Source organism: Vidua chalybeata, chromosome 2 (genome assembly GCF_026979565.1).
Source record: "Vidua chalybeata isolate OUT-0048 chromosome 2, bVidCha1 merged haplotype, whole genome shotgun sequence".
NCBI classification, from domain to species: Eukaryota; Metazoa; Chordata; class Aves; order Passeriformes; family Viduidae; genus Vidua; species Vidua chalybeata.
In genome coordinates, this window is record NC_071531.1 from 33,322,610 (window position 1) to 33,338,710 (window position 16,101).

General features: G+C 38.5%; 2 protein-coding genes across 6 annotated transcripts in view; one reads left to right on the forward strand and one right to left on the reverse strand.

The window, feature by feature from the left end:
* PLCXD1 (phosphatidylinositol specific phospholipase C X domain containing 1) overlaps nt 1-4,763 on the forward strand; it is an 18,788-nt gene extending 14,025 nt beyond the window's left edge. For 3 of the 4 annotated variants that reach the window (XM_053935859.1, XM_053935861.1, XM_053935862.1), the window contains 2 exons: nt 1,594-1,777; nt 3,084-4,763. In XM_053935859.1, the coding sequence (XP_053791834.1) occupies nt 1,594-1,777; nt 3,084-3,379 (480 nt within the window). In that variant the 3' untranslated portion in view covers nt 3,380-4,763. The remainder of the gene's footprint in view (nt 1-1,593; nt 1,778-3,083) is intronic. The other variant, XM_053935863.1, reaches the window with a different exon arrangement.
* Nucleotides 4,751-16,034, reverse strand: GTPBP6 (GTP binding protein 6 (putative)). Of its 2 annotated transcripts, none has more exons than XM_053935857.1 (10): nt 15,695-16,034; nt 12,779-12,916; nt 12,282-12,352; nt 10,639-10,769; nt 9,864-9,934; nt 9,256-9,414; nt 7,698-7,906; nt 6,228-6,376; nt 5,764-5,916; nt 4,751-5,463 (listed from the first exon to the last, which is right to left on the reverse strand). In XM_053935857.1, the coding sequence occupies exons 1-10, from the start codon at nt 16,032-16,034 to the stop codon at nt 5,322-5,324; spliced, it is 1,563 nt and encodes a 520-aa protein (XP_053791832.1). In that variant the 3' UTR covers nt 4,751-5,321. The 2 variants fall into 2 exon arrangements, with proteins under 2 accessions (XP_053791832.1, XP_053791833.1); XM_053935858.1 differs by having other exon boundaries at nt 12,779-12,905; nt 15,695-15,905.
* Nucleotides 16,035-16,101: the final 67 nt, after the last annotated feature.

Sequence of the window (16,101 nt, forward strand, 5' to 3'; positions counted from 1 at the left end):
TCACGGAAGAAACAACATTTCTGAGTTGCGTCCAGGAGGATGGAGGAAAAGAACTGGAGAAAAGACAAACCAAGTACTTCTCTTGAGTAGGAAAACTTTGTATCTATGGGGTCTGTGACCAGCACAGTGGATCTCACTATTTTTGCTAGTGGTACCATTGCAGGTTAGGCATCTGTGGGATTTTTCAGGATCACAGATTTAGATTTGCCATCAAATATCCAAGTGCTTGCTGACTCATTAAAAAATAAACAGCTACCTACTGTCTTTCAAGACCACATCTCTGTTGTCATACAGAATTAAGTGTCAAAGTGTTTATGAAGCAGCTGCTCAGCAAGGTCTGTATGTAGTACTGGCACAGGCCACAGCGTGACAATATTACACTGCATTTAAAATTTTAATTGTCTTAACTATTCGAGGTGTCTTCCTTTGATCTGGATTACTAGGGTTTAAAAATCCCTTGTTAGACTTTAATTTCTGCTGTGTTTGCAAAATAAGCACCTGTGTTCAAATACACATCTCTCGTAGCTTTTTTTTTGGCTTTTATTGCACATCTTTGTTTGTTTAAGAAGTTCCAGCTTTACAAAGGCAGCTGGAGTAAAGCAAAGGCTTCAGTCAACCGCAAAGTTTTGTAGCTTAAGAAGCTCGTGCCTCAATTTTGCAATATTTTCTGACCTAATGGAAGCTTGCATTCTCTCTTTTGTGGATGAACTGAGAGGGATTAATTCAACCCTCATCTCTCTTCAAATATTTACATTATTAATTTTCAAGTGCCTTTGGCTTTTATTTAAGTTAATAACATAATAGGAACATCAAAAAGCCACCATTTCTTTTTCATAAGCAGCAAATGTAGTTTTTAACCACAACATTCTTAGAAAAAAACAGTGCCTGTTAAATATGTTGGTTTTGCAAATAAAACGAATCAGAAGGCCTCAGTTCTCTCCAAGGGTAACTTCTGAGGCTAGAAAATGTAATTTCATATTGAGACACCTAAATTTAACAGCTATTTTAGCCCATCTATTCTCTGATAGAGAATATGTCTGACTCAGGTCTTCCTCTCTCTCAATTAAAAATGTCTGGAGCATCCCAATTTCATAAACTTTCCACTTAGAGAAACGAGAATTAATGTAGCTCTTGGTGACTCACATTTAGTCTTACCAAGTTTTAAGCAGTTCAGTTTTCTTTGGTGGTTACTGTGCTAAATTTGCATCAATATGCAGAATCTGCCAAAATGATTCCTCCTTTCTCTCTCTCTGTATTCCTGCAGCAGATGGTCTCTATCTTCCTCCCCTAACAAACTTTCAGCAGTGGCTTGTGCATGAGGGCTGACACAGGGATGGTTTCTTATTACACAGGTGTAAGACCTTGAGTTATGTACATGATCACAGTTGTATTGTTTGAGGAAAGGAGGAATTTACTGAAGCTCCTAGAGTCCTATTTCTCTGCAGCTTGTAAACCAGCCCATCACCTACTGGGCTGCTATTTTAAAAGTTTTATCTAAACTGAATCTGTGCCAAGGTGATGTCACACATCAGTATTTGGACTTTGGGAACACTGCTGTATTGCTGACTTCAATGTGGGCATGCTTCCTTTTAGGTGGTGCCAACGCTGCGGACCATGTGGCACCTCGGCCATCAGGTTATAGTCTCGTACGAAGAGGAGGTGGAACTGGAGAAGCACTGTGAGCTGTGGCCCCCCATCCCATACTGGTGGGGAAACAAAACGTCCACTCGTGCTCTTATCCGGTATTTGGAGCACATGAAGCGGATGGGCCGGCCAGGTAGGCACAGGGAGTTCACTCAGAGGAGAGAAGGGGCACTTACAGCAATGCAAAACAAGTAGGAAGCTGGGCAATTGTTGCCTTATGGGATATAACCTCTGTGGTTATATGGTTATTGTTGCCTTAGGGGATATAACCACTCTGTGGTTATATGGTTATACTATGTGGTTATGTGCCCATGGCTACTGAGTGCTCTGCCCACCCCTGGGCCAGTGCAACGCTGTCCTTGGTGGTGTGGATCCTGTCAGTGTACGTGCATGCACAGACTACAGAGATGTGGCAGCCACCTCGCTGGTGTGACCATAGAAAGGGAGCCCTCAGTGCAGACCTGCTCACTGGCACAGTTGTGCCCACCTCATGGGCAGGAGGCTGCTTCCTCAGTCCAGTGCTTGTTGCTTTAGGCAGCACAGATGGTGAGAGAGGTGCATTCCACTAGCCTTGTTGTTAAAGGAAGCCCCTCCAGGGTTTCTCTCAGGGGAGACATTATTACTCTTTACAGCTACTTGAAAGGAGGCTGTAGCAAGGTGGATATTGGCCTCTTCTTGCAGGCAACCAGAAGAGGGAAAGCTGAGGTTGGAAATCAAGAAGAATTTCTTCACTGAAAGGGTGATTAAGCATTGGAATGGGCTGCCCAGGGAGGTGGTCTAGTCACTATCCCTGGAAGTGTTAAAGAAACAATGGGATGTGGCACTTAGTTGTTGTGGTGGTGTTTGGTCAAATGTTGGACTCTATGATCTTGGAGGCCTTTTCCAACCTTAATGTGATGTAAGAGCAGTACGAGAAGGGTGTAGCTGCACATTGAACAGCAGTGCTCAATCATGCTGGTGTAGTGTAATCTGACAGAGGTTCAGTTCAGAACCTCTGGCACACATTTGAAGTGAATGCACAGGGTGGTGACGGGGGAGCTGCTTCAGAAGCGCACTCCCCAGCCGAACGGTGCACCCTGTGCTCCCATCCACTGCGGGGGAAGGCTAAGCGTTTGGAAGCAACCCTCACAGAAACAAACAGAGGAGTAATTACAGAGGAGGACTAGTCAGTGGAGAATCTTTAGACTGCAATGATTAACTAGACAAATTTAGCTAAACTGGAATGTTTGGATAACCGAGCGTGGCTCAGGAATTGTTTACTACAGCACGCAGCTGCAACAAGGGGACAGTTGTAGGGACATGAAACAATACAGAAAGAGTGTGAAATTAGTATTTTAATGATCCCCAATGGAATGAGATGTGAAGATAATGCAATACTGAGAAGTTTCTCTTCTCCTCAAAAGAATTTTTAATGTGTCACTTTCTGATTTTTGTTTCAGGAAAATTCTTTGTGGCAGGGATTAACCTTACTGAAAATTTAAGGTATATTCTTGTACACCCATTTGGATCATTGAAGAAAATGACACTCCAGAGTCTTCCATGTTTGAAAATCTGGATAAAGCAGCAGTATCCAGGACCAAAAAAAAAAAGTATTAACATCATTGCTGGAGACTTTATAGGAAACAATGATTTTGTCAAAGATGTGATAGAACTTAACACAAAAATTAATTCTCCATTGCACTGTCAAAGTGAACTGGAACAAATAACATTTAGTTCTCAGCTTCTTAATCTATAAAAGTTGAAAAGGCTTTGTCTGCATTTATTGTGCCCTGCTGTAAACATCCTGAATCCCATAAAGGTCCAATTAACTAAAACCAGAAATGCTTTCAGGGCTTAGTAGGAAAAGGTCTCAACATCATCAGGGTTTTGAGGCCTTTGGACAGAAAAGAAGGCAGGTACCTTGCTGAAGTCTCTAGAGAACTATGGCATAGGTGTAATTTTTTTGGAGATTCTGTAGCAGCTGTCAATACTGAAAGTCCCAAGAACTCAACCTTATTTTACGTAGGACTAAGGAAGAGGAAAACGTCAGTAGTTGCATGATTTAGTGGTAAGATTTTATCATTCTGACAATTGTAAGAATATTCTGCGCTACTTGCCACCCAAATTCTTACTCTTTTATATCAGTCTGAAATTGACTTGTTGGTTTTCGTAGTTTCCGTTAAATAAACAAAAGGAACAGTTAAAAATATTTTTGATATATCAGAGATGCTGCACTGACAATCAAGTTTGAAATTATTTTATATATACACACCAATGTGCTGAGTATCAGTTGTGAGCTACCTTAAGAACAAAATTATTTGGAATTTTTAAGAGGTAATTGAATTTGCACTTAGTCATGCCAGTTCTGCAGGGATAAAGATAGCAAAATGAGGCCCTTACACAGTTTGTCTATGGCAGTTAAACATTTTACTAGGTGTTGCCTAAGTGTGCCTTACAATGAAAATAAACAAGAGGAAACAAATTCCTGATCTTAACTTAAACTGCCCTAGAAATACAGATTCTTGGCTTCTATCATGCTCATTTGGGGTTTCACACCTGGTCTTTTATTTAGCTGTTTTAGTAGCTCTGTAATTACTTTTCATCTCACTAAGTAGTTTTTGCGTATGTCAAAACTAAGAGGTTTATGCTATTTCCCATCACATACTAATTCTGTTTTTCTAAATGAACTGTGTAATAGCAGATCATCATGAAGGCAAGAGAAATGTCAAGCATCACGACTGAAATAAAACCAATTATTGTGTAAAGTTCACTATGCAACTTCATCCATATACCTCACTTTTTAGATGCACTTTATATACAAAAGCTAAATTCAGATGTCTGCTAATGTTTGCAGTTTTTCTGCCTATCTTTTGTGCCCTTGTTATTCTCAATAAAACTTGATTGCTCTCTGTAATATGGAGTGAAATAGTTTGGTTTCTCCTTTCTGTAATATTGTTTCATTGGTTCTTAGTAGTAATTAATAACTTAAGAAATGGATCTGTTGTGATTGTGGGTTTTTTTCCTTTTGTTTTCCTCTGTGAAAAGTTTTGCTGTACCTTAAATGTTTTCTCCAAGAACTGACATAGTAATAGGTATTGTGGATAAATTACTGTAGGGAAGAAAACTGTATGGGTAAAAGATGTTCACAGCTAACTTTATTTAATGCCTTAATTGATTTTTTTTTCTTCACTGCAATAAGACATCGCAGTTATTTTACTTACATTCATGCATTCTGCTTGAACACATATTTATCTTCACTATTTATATACAATCAACAATATTTTCTTCACTAACTTTCATTTTCCAAAGACCATCTGAAACACCTGAACTATAATAAATACGATTTTATTCTGAAAAAGGCAATAAAAAACTTTATTTATGTGATATAAGAAATTTGGTACTTTTCTGAAGGTTAAGTCAGATGCCATTCCATGCGTTTGAGGTTCACAGCTTATAGCCAGCAGAAGGTTTAACATAAAAAATTTAGTGCTGTCCTGGTACTTGCTGACAAAATTAAGCTCAAAGCTCTTATTGTTTCCATACAGAAGTTTTCTGAAACAGCGTCCATTTCTAAAAGCGCCAAAAACATCAAGTGGGGAAGAAAAATAAACTATTCAGCAGTGAGACTAACAGGTCATTCACTTAATTTCATATCCTCCTGAGGAGATCAGTTTCTTCTCCTAGAACAGGATGCAGTTTCACGGCATGAAAATCTTACTGTTGGGAAAGAGGTTTTTGTATCTGCCAAAAGCAGAACTGCCGATTATCACCTTCACCCTGGCTCTGCCGTCTTCAGGCATGACCTCTACTTCCTGAACTGTTGCTTCTTTATAGAGCCAACTGTAAATGTAAAAGCATATTAGCATCTTAAAAGTATGACACACTGTACAAAATGTGATCCTTGCTCTAGGTCAGAAGGTTCCTATCTAGGTAACACTTTAAAAGATTAAGTGCTTCTCTTCACTTCTCTAATGGGGCTATTTTTTGTCAATAGGTCACAAAACATTGATAATTATATCTGTTACTCTTAACAGAGGTAGCAGAGTAAAATCAGTATGATATGATTTGAAAAGCTTCAGACATGAATGATTAAGTGTTTCATATTTCTCCAACTCCTTCACAGGATTCAAAATTATTTACCTTAGCTGAGGTCCCTCTAAGTTGATATTAACTGTTAGAATCTTCTTCCCTGTTGCTGTCAGTATTTTTTTCTCTATTTCTTGTTTCAGTTCTTCTAAACCATGCCCATGCAGAGCAGAAACAGCTAAAGCATTTTCTTCAGCAGGTTTATACCTGAAAGAAAATTAATTGCTAGCACATTTCTTCATGAAGATTAGGTTGTGAGAATATTCCAAGCACGGACAATTTAACTGAGTTACTTTGTACTGACACCTTCTACAGAGGCCACTTCTTGTATGACTCAAGTGATTTCTTTTGTAATTAAGAGATAATTAATTCTTTTTCAGACCACAGTTACATATGTAAAAGACTGAGAAACACTATTAAATATATTCTGAAGTGTGGGATCTCTTTTCTACACTTAAGAATTAAAAAGATTCCAGAACATAAGAAATGTTTAAGTACACTTAGCATCTCTTGCTTACCTTTCTATCAAATCCACTTTGTTATGAACTTCTACCATTGAGTCCAGTAAATGGCTAGGAAGATTGAGATTCCTCAGAACTGACAGAACAGTTGCTTTCTGGAGGATGGTTTCTGGATGAGTAATATCCCTCACATGAACTATCAGATCCTAGCAAAGATCAATATACAACACCAGTTACCAGGTTGTAGAGACTGTACCATTTTTGCATTGCTAATTTTTGTAAAATAATTTCTTATCCATTTGGTAATACACTGGCAGATTAGCAATGCAAAATTAACTACTAAAACAGTATTAAACTGTTTCTTAGACCATGATGGAAGAAAATCTGCAGCAGCTTAGTCTTCCACCTCTAGTGAGTTCAAATTGCCTCCCACAAACCTGTAGCAAATGTCAGTCAAGCTAGTTACAGAATCAGATTTCAAATAATAACTGATACATTTTTTTTCAAAGTCAAGGCTTTGAAACAATAAGGCTTCAAAACCACTGGAGATTAAAAAGAGCTATCTCTAAAAAAAAGCTTTCAGAAGAGTAATGACTGCAAAACTGTTTCAAAAACAGAGGGGAAAAACCCTCCATTTAACTTGTAATTCGATTTTTACATTCAAAATATAGAATATTATCCTTATGCTTAGCTCCCGGGATACTCTTACTGATGCTTCTCTAAAAAGCTTTATACAAAATTTACCAGTTTCAAGTATATATATGTTTGCCATGATAAAAATCAAGCAACCAAACTCAACATTTGCATTCAAATTGTTTCATCATCTTTGCTCAAGACATTGCTTTATACTTTTGAAAAATAATTAGAAGTTAGTGACAAATAGGATGGTTTCAGCCAGTTTTTGAAAGCCCTGCTATTACATGGTTAAGTCTAATCTTTAGCACCATTTTGATATCTAGCTACCACTGAATTTCATTACTTTTCATAATACAGGGTTTTTGTTTAAATGTGTGTATGTATGCAGCTTTACACTTTGTTATAGCACAATAAAACAACTTTAATGAGAAAGTAATTGCTAAAGTACATTTATATTTATTACATGCTGCCTGCATCACATCACAATCACCCACTTCTAGTTCTACAGGAAACCTTAAGTTAAAACCAGGTAATTTCAGATGCTTTATTTCATTTTTAACTTCCAGGAAAGCTAGCCTTGACTCACTTGGATGCACTGTTCAGATATTTTATCAGAAAAATCTGGTTTATCTGGTTTAGGTATCATGGAGATGGACATATATACTTCAAATAATCTCTTTCTGAAATCCCTTCATAGCTGTATGTTCTGCATAAATAAAGTATCAGAAAATTAGTTTAAGATATTTACATCATTATTTCAGGTGTATACTATAGGCAGTCAGATACTTTGCTAAGAACAGCACACCAATTAACTTCCCCTGTTTTGAAGGGGTGAGGATTACCTAAAAGCAAATTAATTTGATTTCTCAATTTTTATAGTTGACTACTTACTGAGTAAGCCACTTCTTCTAGTGTAGCTGAAAATGACTCAACCAGATTATGTGGAAGATCAGTCAGAAACCCAATGGTGTCAACATAAATAACTGCCATATGTGAGGGAAGAAAGCCAGCATGAGCTGTAATATCCAGAGTGGCAAACAGCTGATCCCTGGGTTGAAGTCCTGCTTCCCCAGTCAAGGCTTTGATCAAAGTAGTTTTTCCTAATTAAATAAAAAAGCACAATATTTTAATGGCTTGTTCCAAGTAAAATTTATTTTGCAAGGATCAGGTGAAATGTATGATGTAACATATTTTTACATCTATTTGAGTTGTTTAACTGTAGCTTGTGATCAGTTACCTATATGATGTTAGGAAATCCAAAGACAGTCTTACATTTTATAACTTGGAATTGGGTTTAAGGTCATGTAGGTAATCACATACTGGTATCTACAGCTGTGCTGTGAAATCACAAGATGATCAAAGACTCATTTGACCTGCAAAGTGACCTACCTACATCTCTCACCTGTATGACTCTCTGAAGAGCACTACCATGACAGCATTAGGAAGCATGCACTTACACACTCCTCAGCGCTTCTGTTGTGAAATGAAATAATTTACTTGCTAAATAAAAAAAAAAAAAAAAAAAAAAAAGAGAAGTGCTAATAATGCATACCTTATTAGGCTGAGGCCTTTATTGGGCATTTCCTCACAAACATAATACTACAGACATTTATTTGACTCAATGAATATTTCACATAATTAGCCATTAAAATGCTCAGTATATAGCCTAATTAAAGTATTTCAATTATGTGTATGCCAAACTGTTTTATATCTATATCTATCTTCAGCTGGAAAGTGTGGAAGTATGGCATTTAAGAAAAACATACAGTATAATCCAAATCTTTGAGTGCACAAGTCATAACAAAATTAGTGCAAGACAGGTTTGTTTTTTTTAAAGAGGTTGAATAAGAAAATGAAATTGTCTTAAGATAATCCAACCTCAAAAAAGTGTCTAGTCCAAAGTCTATTTATGCCCTGAGTAAGAATTCACTTGTGTAAGATAAAAAACCAAACCAAACCAAACAGGAAAAAAACCTTTAGCTTTATTTAGGTTCTCCTAGGAACACATCTCTGAGTGCTACACATAATCCATGAAAAGCTACAGTGTTCCTCAAGCAGGTTTCTCAGATCAATAGCCAACTCTTAATTGTCTTCCTATGCCTCAAGTCTTCATGGTGATCTAAACACCTGTGTACTTTTCTGTACCCATTCTGATCAAGTACTAGAGATTCATATAAAGGGACATTAACATTGCAGTCTTCAGCACTGTGTTTTAGCACAATAGGTGCTAGGCTTTTTTCCAAAACATGTCTTGGAGACTGAAAATCCAAGCAGCTTAATTTGCTTTTCCTAACTACATCCTAACTGACAAATATTCATTACACAATTAAAGAAACTAATTAAAATACGAAGCCTGTACACACACAAATGAGAATCTGGCTAGAGTTTCTAATTAAAAATTAAACAATATATGCTCTTTTGTGTTATGATTTCAGGAGGTTTTGCTTACCACAGTTGGTATAGCCCATTACTGAGACCATTGGGAACTCGCATTTTCTGCGCTGAACTCTAAGTAAAGCTCTTTTTCTCCTTAGTTTCTCCAGGGCATTCCTAATTTTAAGTTCCCTTTCTTTTAAGACACGATCCTGTGTTTCTAGAAATGTTTCACCTGAAAAATACGAATGAGTAATTGGCAGAATAGTTTACAAGAGAAACTGTAAAGCAAGTGATGTATTTGGAAATCAAGTGAGTTAGCACTAGGGATTGTGAAGTTAAAAATAAATCACTAAACCTATGTATTCTTGCCTAAAAAAGTGAGTAAGCAATTATAAAACATATGCTAACCACTCTAAAGTATCCATGTGCACTTATGAAAAATCCCTGGTGCAAGCAAATAGTTTATACTTCACCACTTACTGACCAAAAAACTTGACCAGTACAGACCCAAACCTTATTATTTAACTTACTTTCCAATAGATTTTTGTACATTTGTTTAATTAGATGCAGAACACTGTTTTTCCTCCTGACCTCCTCCAAATAAAATAAGATGCAACTAAATTTGTTTAAAAGCCATGGAGAAAAAAAATCTTCTAAATCATGAGAATATTTAGACTTTACCTGAGCCCATGATGTATCTTGAACCACCTCTCTGCTGATCTCGCTGAGACAGCTCATTTTTCAGATTTGACCTGGCAGCAGAGTAACAGTTAATTAGAAGCAATTTTTTAATCCAGTTACACAAAAATACCTAAACATTGTGAAGTAGTAGTGTTATACTCATAGCACATATAAAACCACTAAATTATTGAGTTGTAAATAAAACCTGCTCATAACAAGAAGCCTGGAGAAAAAAACCTAGATTTTTATGGCTCAACTGCAGCTTGAAAAAGCATACAACTCTCTTGTTAAATTATAATTGCTATTCTGAAATTTCAGAGAGCCAAATATACCTCAAAAACATCCACATAACTCACACCAACTGCCATGTACACATTTCTATGCCACAGAATGCAGAAATACAGAAAATTTAAATACAAATTAATCTTCCTTGTTTATAGCTTTCCTTATTAAACTCAACAATTTTATATATGGGATATACATATCCAATTCCTACATATTCTTGCAATCCATCTTGTGTTCTAGAACGAACTGGGACCTTTTCATGAAAAATACATTTTGTAAGATTATTGAACACATTCTGGTTTTGCCTGTCAGCACTGCAGAAGCTTAAAATAATGACATTATAGTAAATAATTCTGTGCTCTAATCAATCATTGAACACCCTACGTATTTTTTCTTTATAGTAAGTAAACATTGCTGGGTTTTGTTACTGTAAAGAAACAGTCACTAAAACATGTAGATAGGAGTATGTGATTTACACAGCCCGAGGTACCTGAGAAGTGGAATTTCAGCCAGTGCTACTTGCAGTTTTGCTTCTTTCGTCCGGGCATTACAGCGAAAAATGTGAAGCACCACGGTGTATCTGTCAAAGACTGGCACGCCCCAGGCACCTTCTAGTTCTTTCTTTAGCCATGTAAGACAAAATAATTGAGATGTCTTCTGTCTCCCACAGTATCACTAGATCAATTCCTACACAGCAAGTACAGTTAGTTAGCTGATGGACACTTGAACTCACAGGATCTCAGGATTCCACTGCAACAGACAGGCAATCATTATGAGCATGCAAAGTAAAAATCTGGTTGACCAGAAAGAGAGGAGTTAGAGAGCTTAGAGAGTAGAACTTTATGTCTAGACCCATCAAATTCAGTGAGAATCCTTCCACTGCCCTTTATGGATTCTTGCAACAAGTCTTACATCATATCTCAGAATCAAGAATGTCAGTAGATAAATCCTTGTAAAACATAATTATGAAATATTGGAATGGGAAAGACTAGGGATAACACAGGAAAAGAAAAAAGATTACCAAAACTTGCAAACAAATAGATAGGAATGCAGGAAAATTATTTAATAGCAAGCTTTTAATGAAACACTATAAATAAACCCTAAATCCCTCATCCTTGCTCTAATTCAGCAAAAGACACTTAAAATATGCAGTAGTTCCCTTATGCCATCTCTAAAATACAAAATGCTTGTATACATGTTCTCAAATACTTTCTTGAATCAACCCTATTTAATTGCTCTTAAGATCTATATTTGTGAAAACAATTTTTAGCAAAACTAGTACTAAAAGAAGAACTCATACTATAAAATAGTTTTCCTAAAAACTAGGAAATTGAAATGAAACATTTTCAACTTCCCTTTCATCAACAAATGGAAGCACTTGAATATCCATCTGTTAGAGATACTTGTCATCTCTTCATTTTATAATCAGAGAAAGCATTCAAAACTACCAGGAAAGCATTAATGTTTGCTTGCAGAGTTTGCATACACTTTACACCTCACATAATGCTGCACATAATAAAAACCCAAAAAAAGTTTTTATTTCAGTTTGTCCATGAATATCTGTAGTTCATGTACCAGTTGTTTACATTGTTAAAATACTGGAGTATTCTGCAGCCATCAATGCTTCTTTTAAGAGTTAGGAATGAAAGTTTAAGTGTTTGAAACATTCAACTATAAGCTTGCTCTGAATTTACGCCTCATATTCAAAATACAATTCAGCATCCACAGCATACGGAAAAAATATGCTATCCATTATAAATATCGAAACTTGAGCACATAGCTAATCCAAAATATTGACATTCTTCATAACAAAAGCTGTGTTAACACCATCATTTTGTAAAAAACACCTTGAGTAATGTTTTCAACATTTTAAATAGGGCCAGTGTCAAGTGTGGGAGCAGAGTCTATAATAAATTATACTAAGCTGCTGGAAAATTTCATGCACAAGCTGGAAACATTTATCAACTGGACAAATGCAATAGGTATTAAGATTCTTTTCAATAAAACTCAGTCCTGGTGCTTCATATATTAACATGTGCAAATACAGAATTTTAAGTGACCACTTCTCCTAACATCAATAGCTTTCAAACAATACTGATGCAAAGAATATGATTTGATATTATATTTAATTACCTTTGTTAGTGAAGATATTCTTTCCACATTCAAGAAGACAGCTGTCACATGGGGCAATTTTTTAATCTTTTCTAAAAGATGGATAATGATTGCAAAATACAGTGTTAAATGTCAATTCTCTTTTTAAAATGCCCAGACTATAAACCATTTTGCACTGAGCAGAATGCTCATAAAACATCAAATGACAACATATTCTTTGTTCATAGAGCAGCTGTAATTGCTACTTTAGTACTGTGCCAAGAGCAGCATCAGTTTCAGTTACGTCAATCCCATAAGTTTACAGACTAAGTTGCCTCACACATTTTCAGTGACCAGGGGTTATGTCTATTCTGCATTGCTTTTGTAACCTTAAAAATTCTTTCAAGTTTGCCTGCAAACCTGCATGATGGATAAACAAAATTCTCCCTCTCTTCAGCTTTCATACCTATCCTTGAACTTTTTGGCTGCAAAAGTTTTCCATTTTGAGTGATGCAGTGCTGAAAGATCTCAGTTCTTACCTGTCAAAACCTGAAAGTTTCCTTTGCCAAAAACAAACTTCTTGTTGGGGTTTTTTGTAGGAATAATTATTTTATCTAAAACTGTCCAGTTCTGAAGAGTATCTACAAGAGCAACGGCTTCAGCAATCTGTAATTCAGCTTCAGAAACATAACAATAACAGAAAAAAAAAAAGTATTACAATGTACCATCATAAGTCTTCTCAGATAGCAAATAACTACAGTACATGCATGAATATGGAAAGACTATGCTACACTAATTCTTTTAATCTCTAGCACAAGGAGCAAAGTGTCTTACCTCTAATCAGAGTAATTGAACAGTTTGATGCAAATTTATCACACAAAGCATCTTTCTGACAGTATAAATTATTTCTGTGGTTGTTGGCTTAGGAGAATTTTTAATCGTATTGTCAGCTTTTTTCCTCAGTAAGTGAAATGAATAACCAGCTGGAAAATCTATTATTTCAGATGAGCACAAAGCTACACAATTAACACTTCGGTGTTTTGCAGCAATAATTTGGGAATTACTAATACAGCTATATCCTGCTGTAACTTCACAGCCACTTAATTCTTAAAGGACCTAAACTGGTTTGTGACTTGCTAAAACCAGCAGATTTGAATCCTGTATTCTGGTTCATCAATTACTTTTGAGTTTTTAACATCTACATTGCAAAGCAATGATTTTTAAGGACTTTGTGAAATCACAAAGACTACACAAAAATATCAGATTAGCAATTCTAGTCTTGGTATGCCAAACTTTTCCTCTTCAGAACAAATTTGTGAAGTTTCTCTAGACAGCAAAATATAATTTATATACTAAATAGGTTAAATTGGTCCAAAAGATAACATATTTTTAAAGAAAATCATGATCCACTCTTTCCTCATATTGTTCATGTTATTTTTGTAAAATACACAGATATCCTGTTGTATCTGTGGTGCTTCAAAAATCATTCCTAAACATTTGTTCAGACTACAGGCTCTTCATCTGGAGGGCCTAAATAAATGGAAAGGGACCATTGCTATTCTTCTGTATGTTTGGACAGAAAGGTGCTTTCTTATTTTACCTACTTTTCAGTTGTAAAATTACGTCACGTCAATTCTGAAAAGGTTAAAAACTTTACTCTGCAATGTGACACTTTGTTGGAAATAGCAGCACTAATAAAACAACAAGATTTAGGTTCATCACATAACAAATTGGAATAAAAGAATAAGTACATACAAACTGTCTCTTGCCATCCAGAAGAACATGGACAGGCTCAAGAAATGGGCCCATGGAAAATTAGGGAAAACATGGATCAACAAGGGCAAGGTCCTGCATCTGGGTCAGGGCAACCCCCTAGGATATTGATGCAGGCTGGGGGATGGACAGATGACAGCAGCCCTGCCGAGAAGGACTCGGGGGTGTTGGTGGATGAGAAGCTGGACATGACCCAGCACTCTGTGTTTGCAGCCCAGAGAGCCACACGTGTCCTGGGCTGCATCCAAAGCAGTGTGGCCAGCAGGGCAAGGGAGGGGATTCTGCCCCTCTGCTCTGCTCTGGTGTGACCCCACCTGCAGTGCTGCATCCAGCTCTGGGGTCCCCAGCACAAGGTAGTCATGGACCTGTTGGAGCAGGTCCAGAGGAGTGTCCCAAAGATGATCAGACAGGTAGAACCTCTCCTATGAGAAAAGTCTGGGAGAGTCGGTGTTGTCCAGCTTGGAGAAGGCTCCTGGGAAAGCCTTTTTACAGCCTTTTAGTACGTAAAAGGGGCTTATAAGAAAAAGGGGACAGACTTTTTAGCAAAACCTGTTTCAATAAAATGGGGCAGTGGTTTTAAACCAAGAGATTTGATTTAGATTTGATATAAAGAAATTTTTTACAATGAGAGTGGTGAAACACTGGAACGGATTGCCCAGAGAGGTGGAGGTCCTGTAAACACTCCCCGTGAACATTCACAGCCAGATTAGACAGAGCTCTGAACAAGCTCATCCAGCGGAAGACGTCCTGGATCACTGCAGGGAGTCAGACTGGATGACCTTCAAAGGTTCCCTCCAAGCCAACCCATTCTATGATTCTATTCATAAAAAGCCAACTTACAAGATGCTTTAATCCTTTACATTGCAACCTTCTAATTAGAGAGGTGTTCAAAGAGGAGCATCAAGTTCATAATGTATCTTAATTGTGTGTGATTAATGCTTATACATTAGCTAGTTACAATGATTTCTGAGAGAAAGCTAATAGTAGTCCTACAAAAAGGTCCTTACAGAGGAATTATTGGTGCATCACTAAGTAGCTGCACAAAAGAACTCAAGTCCCCAAGAGGATTTATACAGGACTTCATCTTCACTGCACTCTCTTCTCTGGACAGGAGGGTATTGCTGCTCTCCAGCCAACTTCTGGGCAACCATAAGGCCAAAGGACTCCAGCCCACCTGTGCAGGCAGCACGGCTGAGGGCAATTAACATTGTGCTAATAAGGGGGACACCGTCTGTTTCCCTGACCAACCTGCACTGAGGCGCTCTGCCGTCCAAAATACAGTCAGCACGGTATGCAAGTCAAAGCACAGACCTGCCAACATTCACTAACACTTCCCTGTCTTTTAAAAAGCTGTCAAAGATGGAAAAAACGACCGAGACCTTCCATCCAAGCTTGTACTATGCAAGCTGCACGTCGCGGTCTCACCGCTGTAACAGCGGCTCCGCTTCAGACAAGCGGCACAGGCACAGAATCAGCTGGGTTGGGAAAGACCTCTGAGATCATCGAGTCCAAGCTGCAACCGAACACCACCATGTCAACAGCCCCCGGCATTCAGCGCTACTATCAGTCTTTTCTTACACACGTTCAAGAACAGTGACTCCACCGCCTCCCGGGGCAGTCCATTCCGGACCCCCTGGATGTAAAGCTCCCTGGGATCCCGCCCGCCTCCCGCAGCCCCGCACCCGTGGTGAGCGGCGACTTCTGCGGGCCCCACTTGACCGCGGGGTGCACGATGGCAACGCGCTGGGCGCCAGGCCCCGGGGCCAGCGGAGACTGGCCCAGCAGCTCCTCCAGGGCTGCCTCATCCTCCTCCTCCTCCTCCTCTTCTTCATCGCCGCCAGCGCCCGCCGTCCCGTTCCGCGGCGCTCCGCCGCCCGCGCCCGGCGGGCGCAGGGGGGCCCGGAGCAGGGCGGCGGCGCTGAGCGAGCGGGCGGGCAGCGGGCGGCACCGGGGCGCGCCCAGGGCCGCCGCCGCCCGCCGGCAGCGCAGCAGCAGCGACCACGAGAGGCGGCCGGGCCCCATCGGCACCGCCGAGCCCGGGCCGGTGGGCAGGGACCGTCACCGGTCGCGTCTTTCCGGCCGCTGCGGA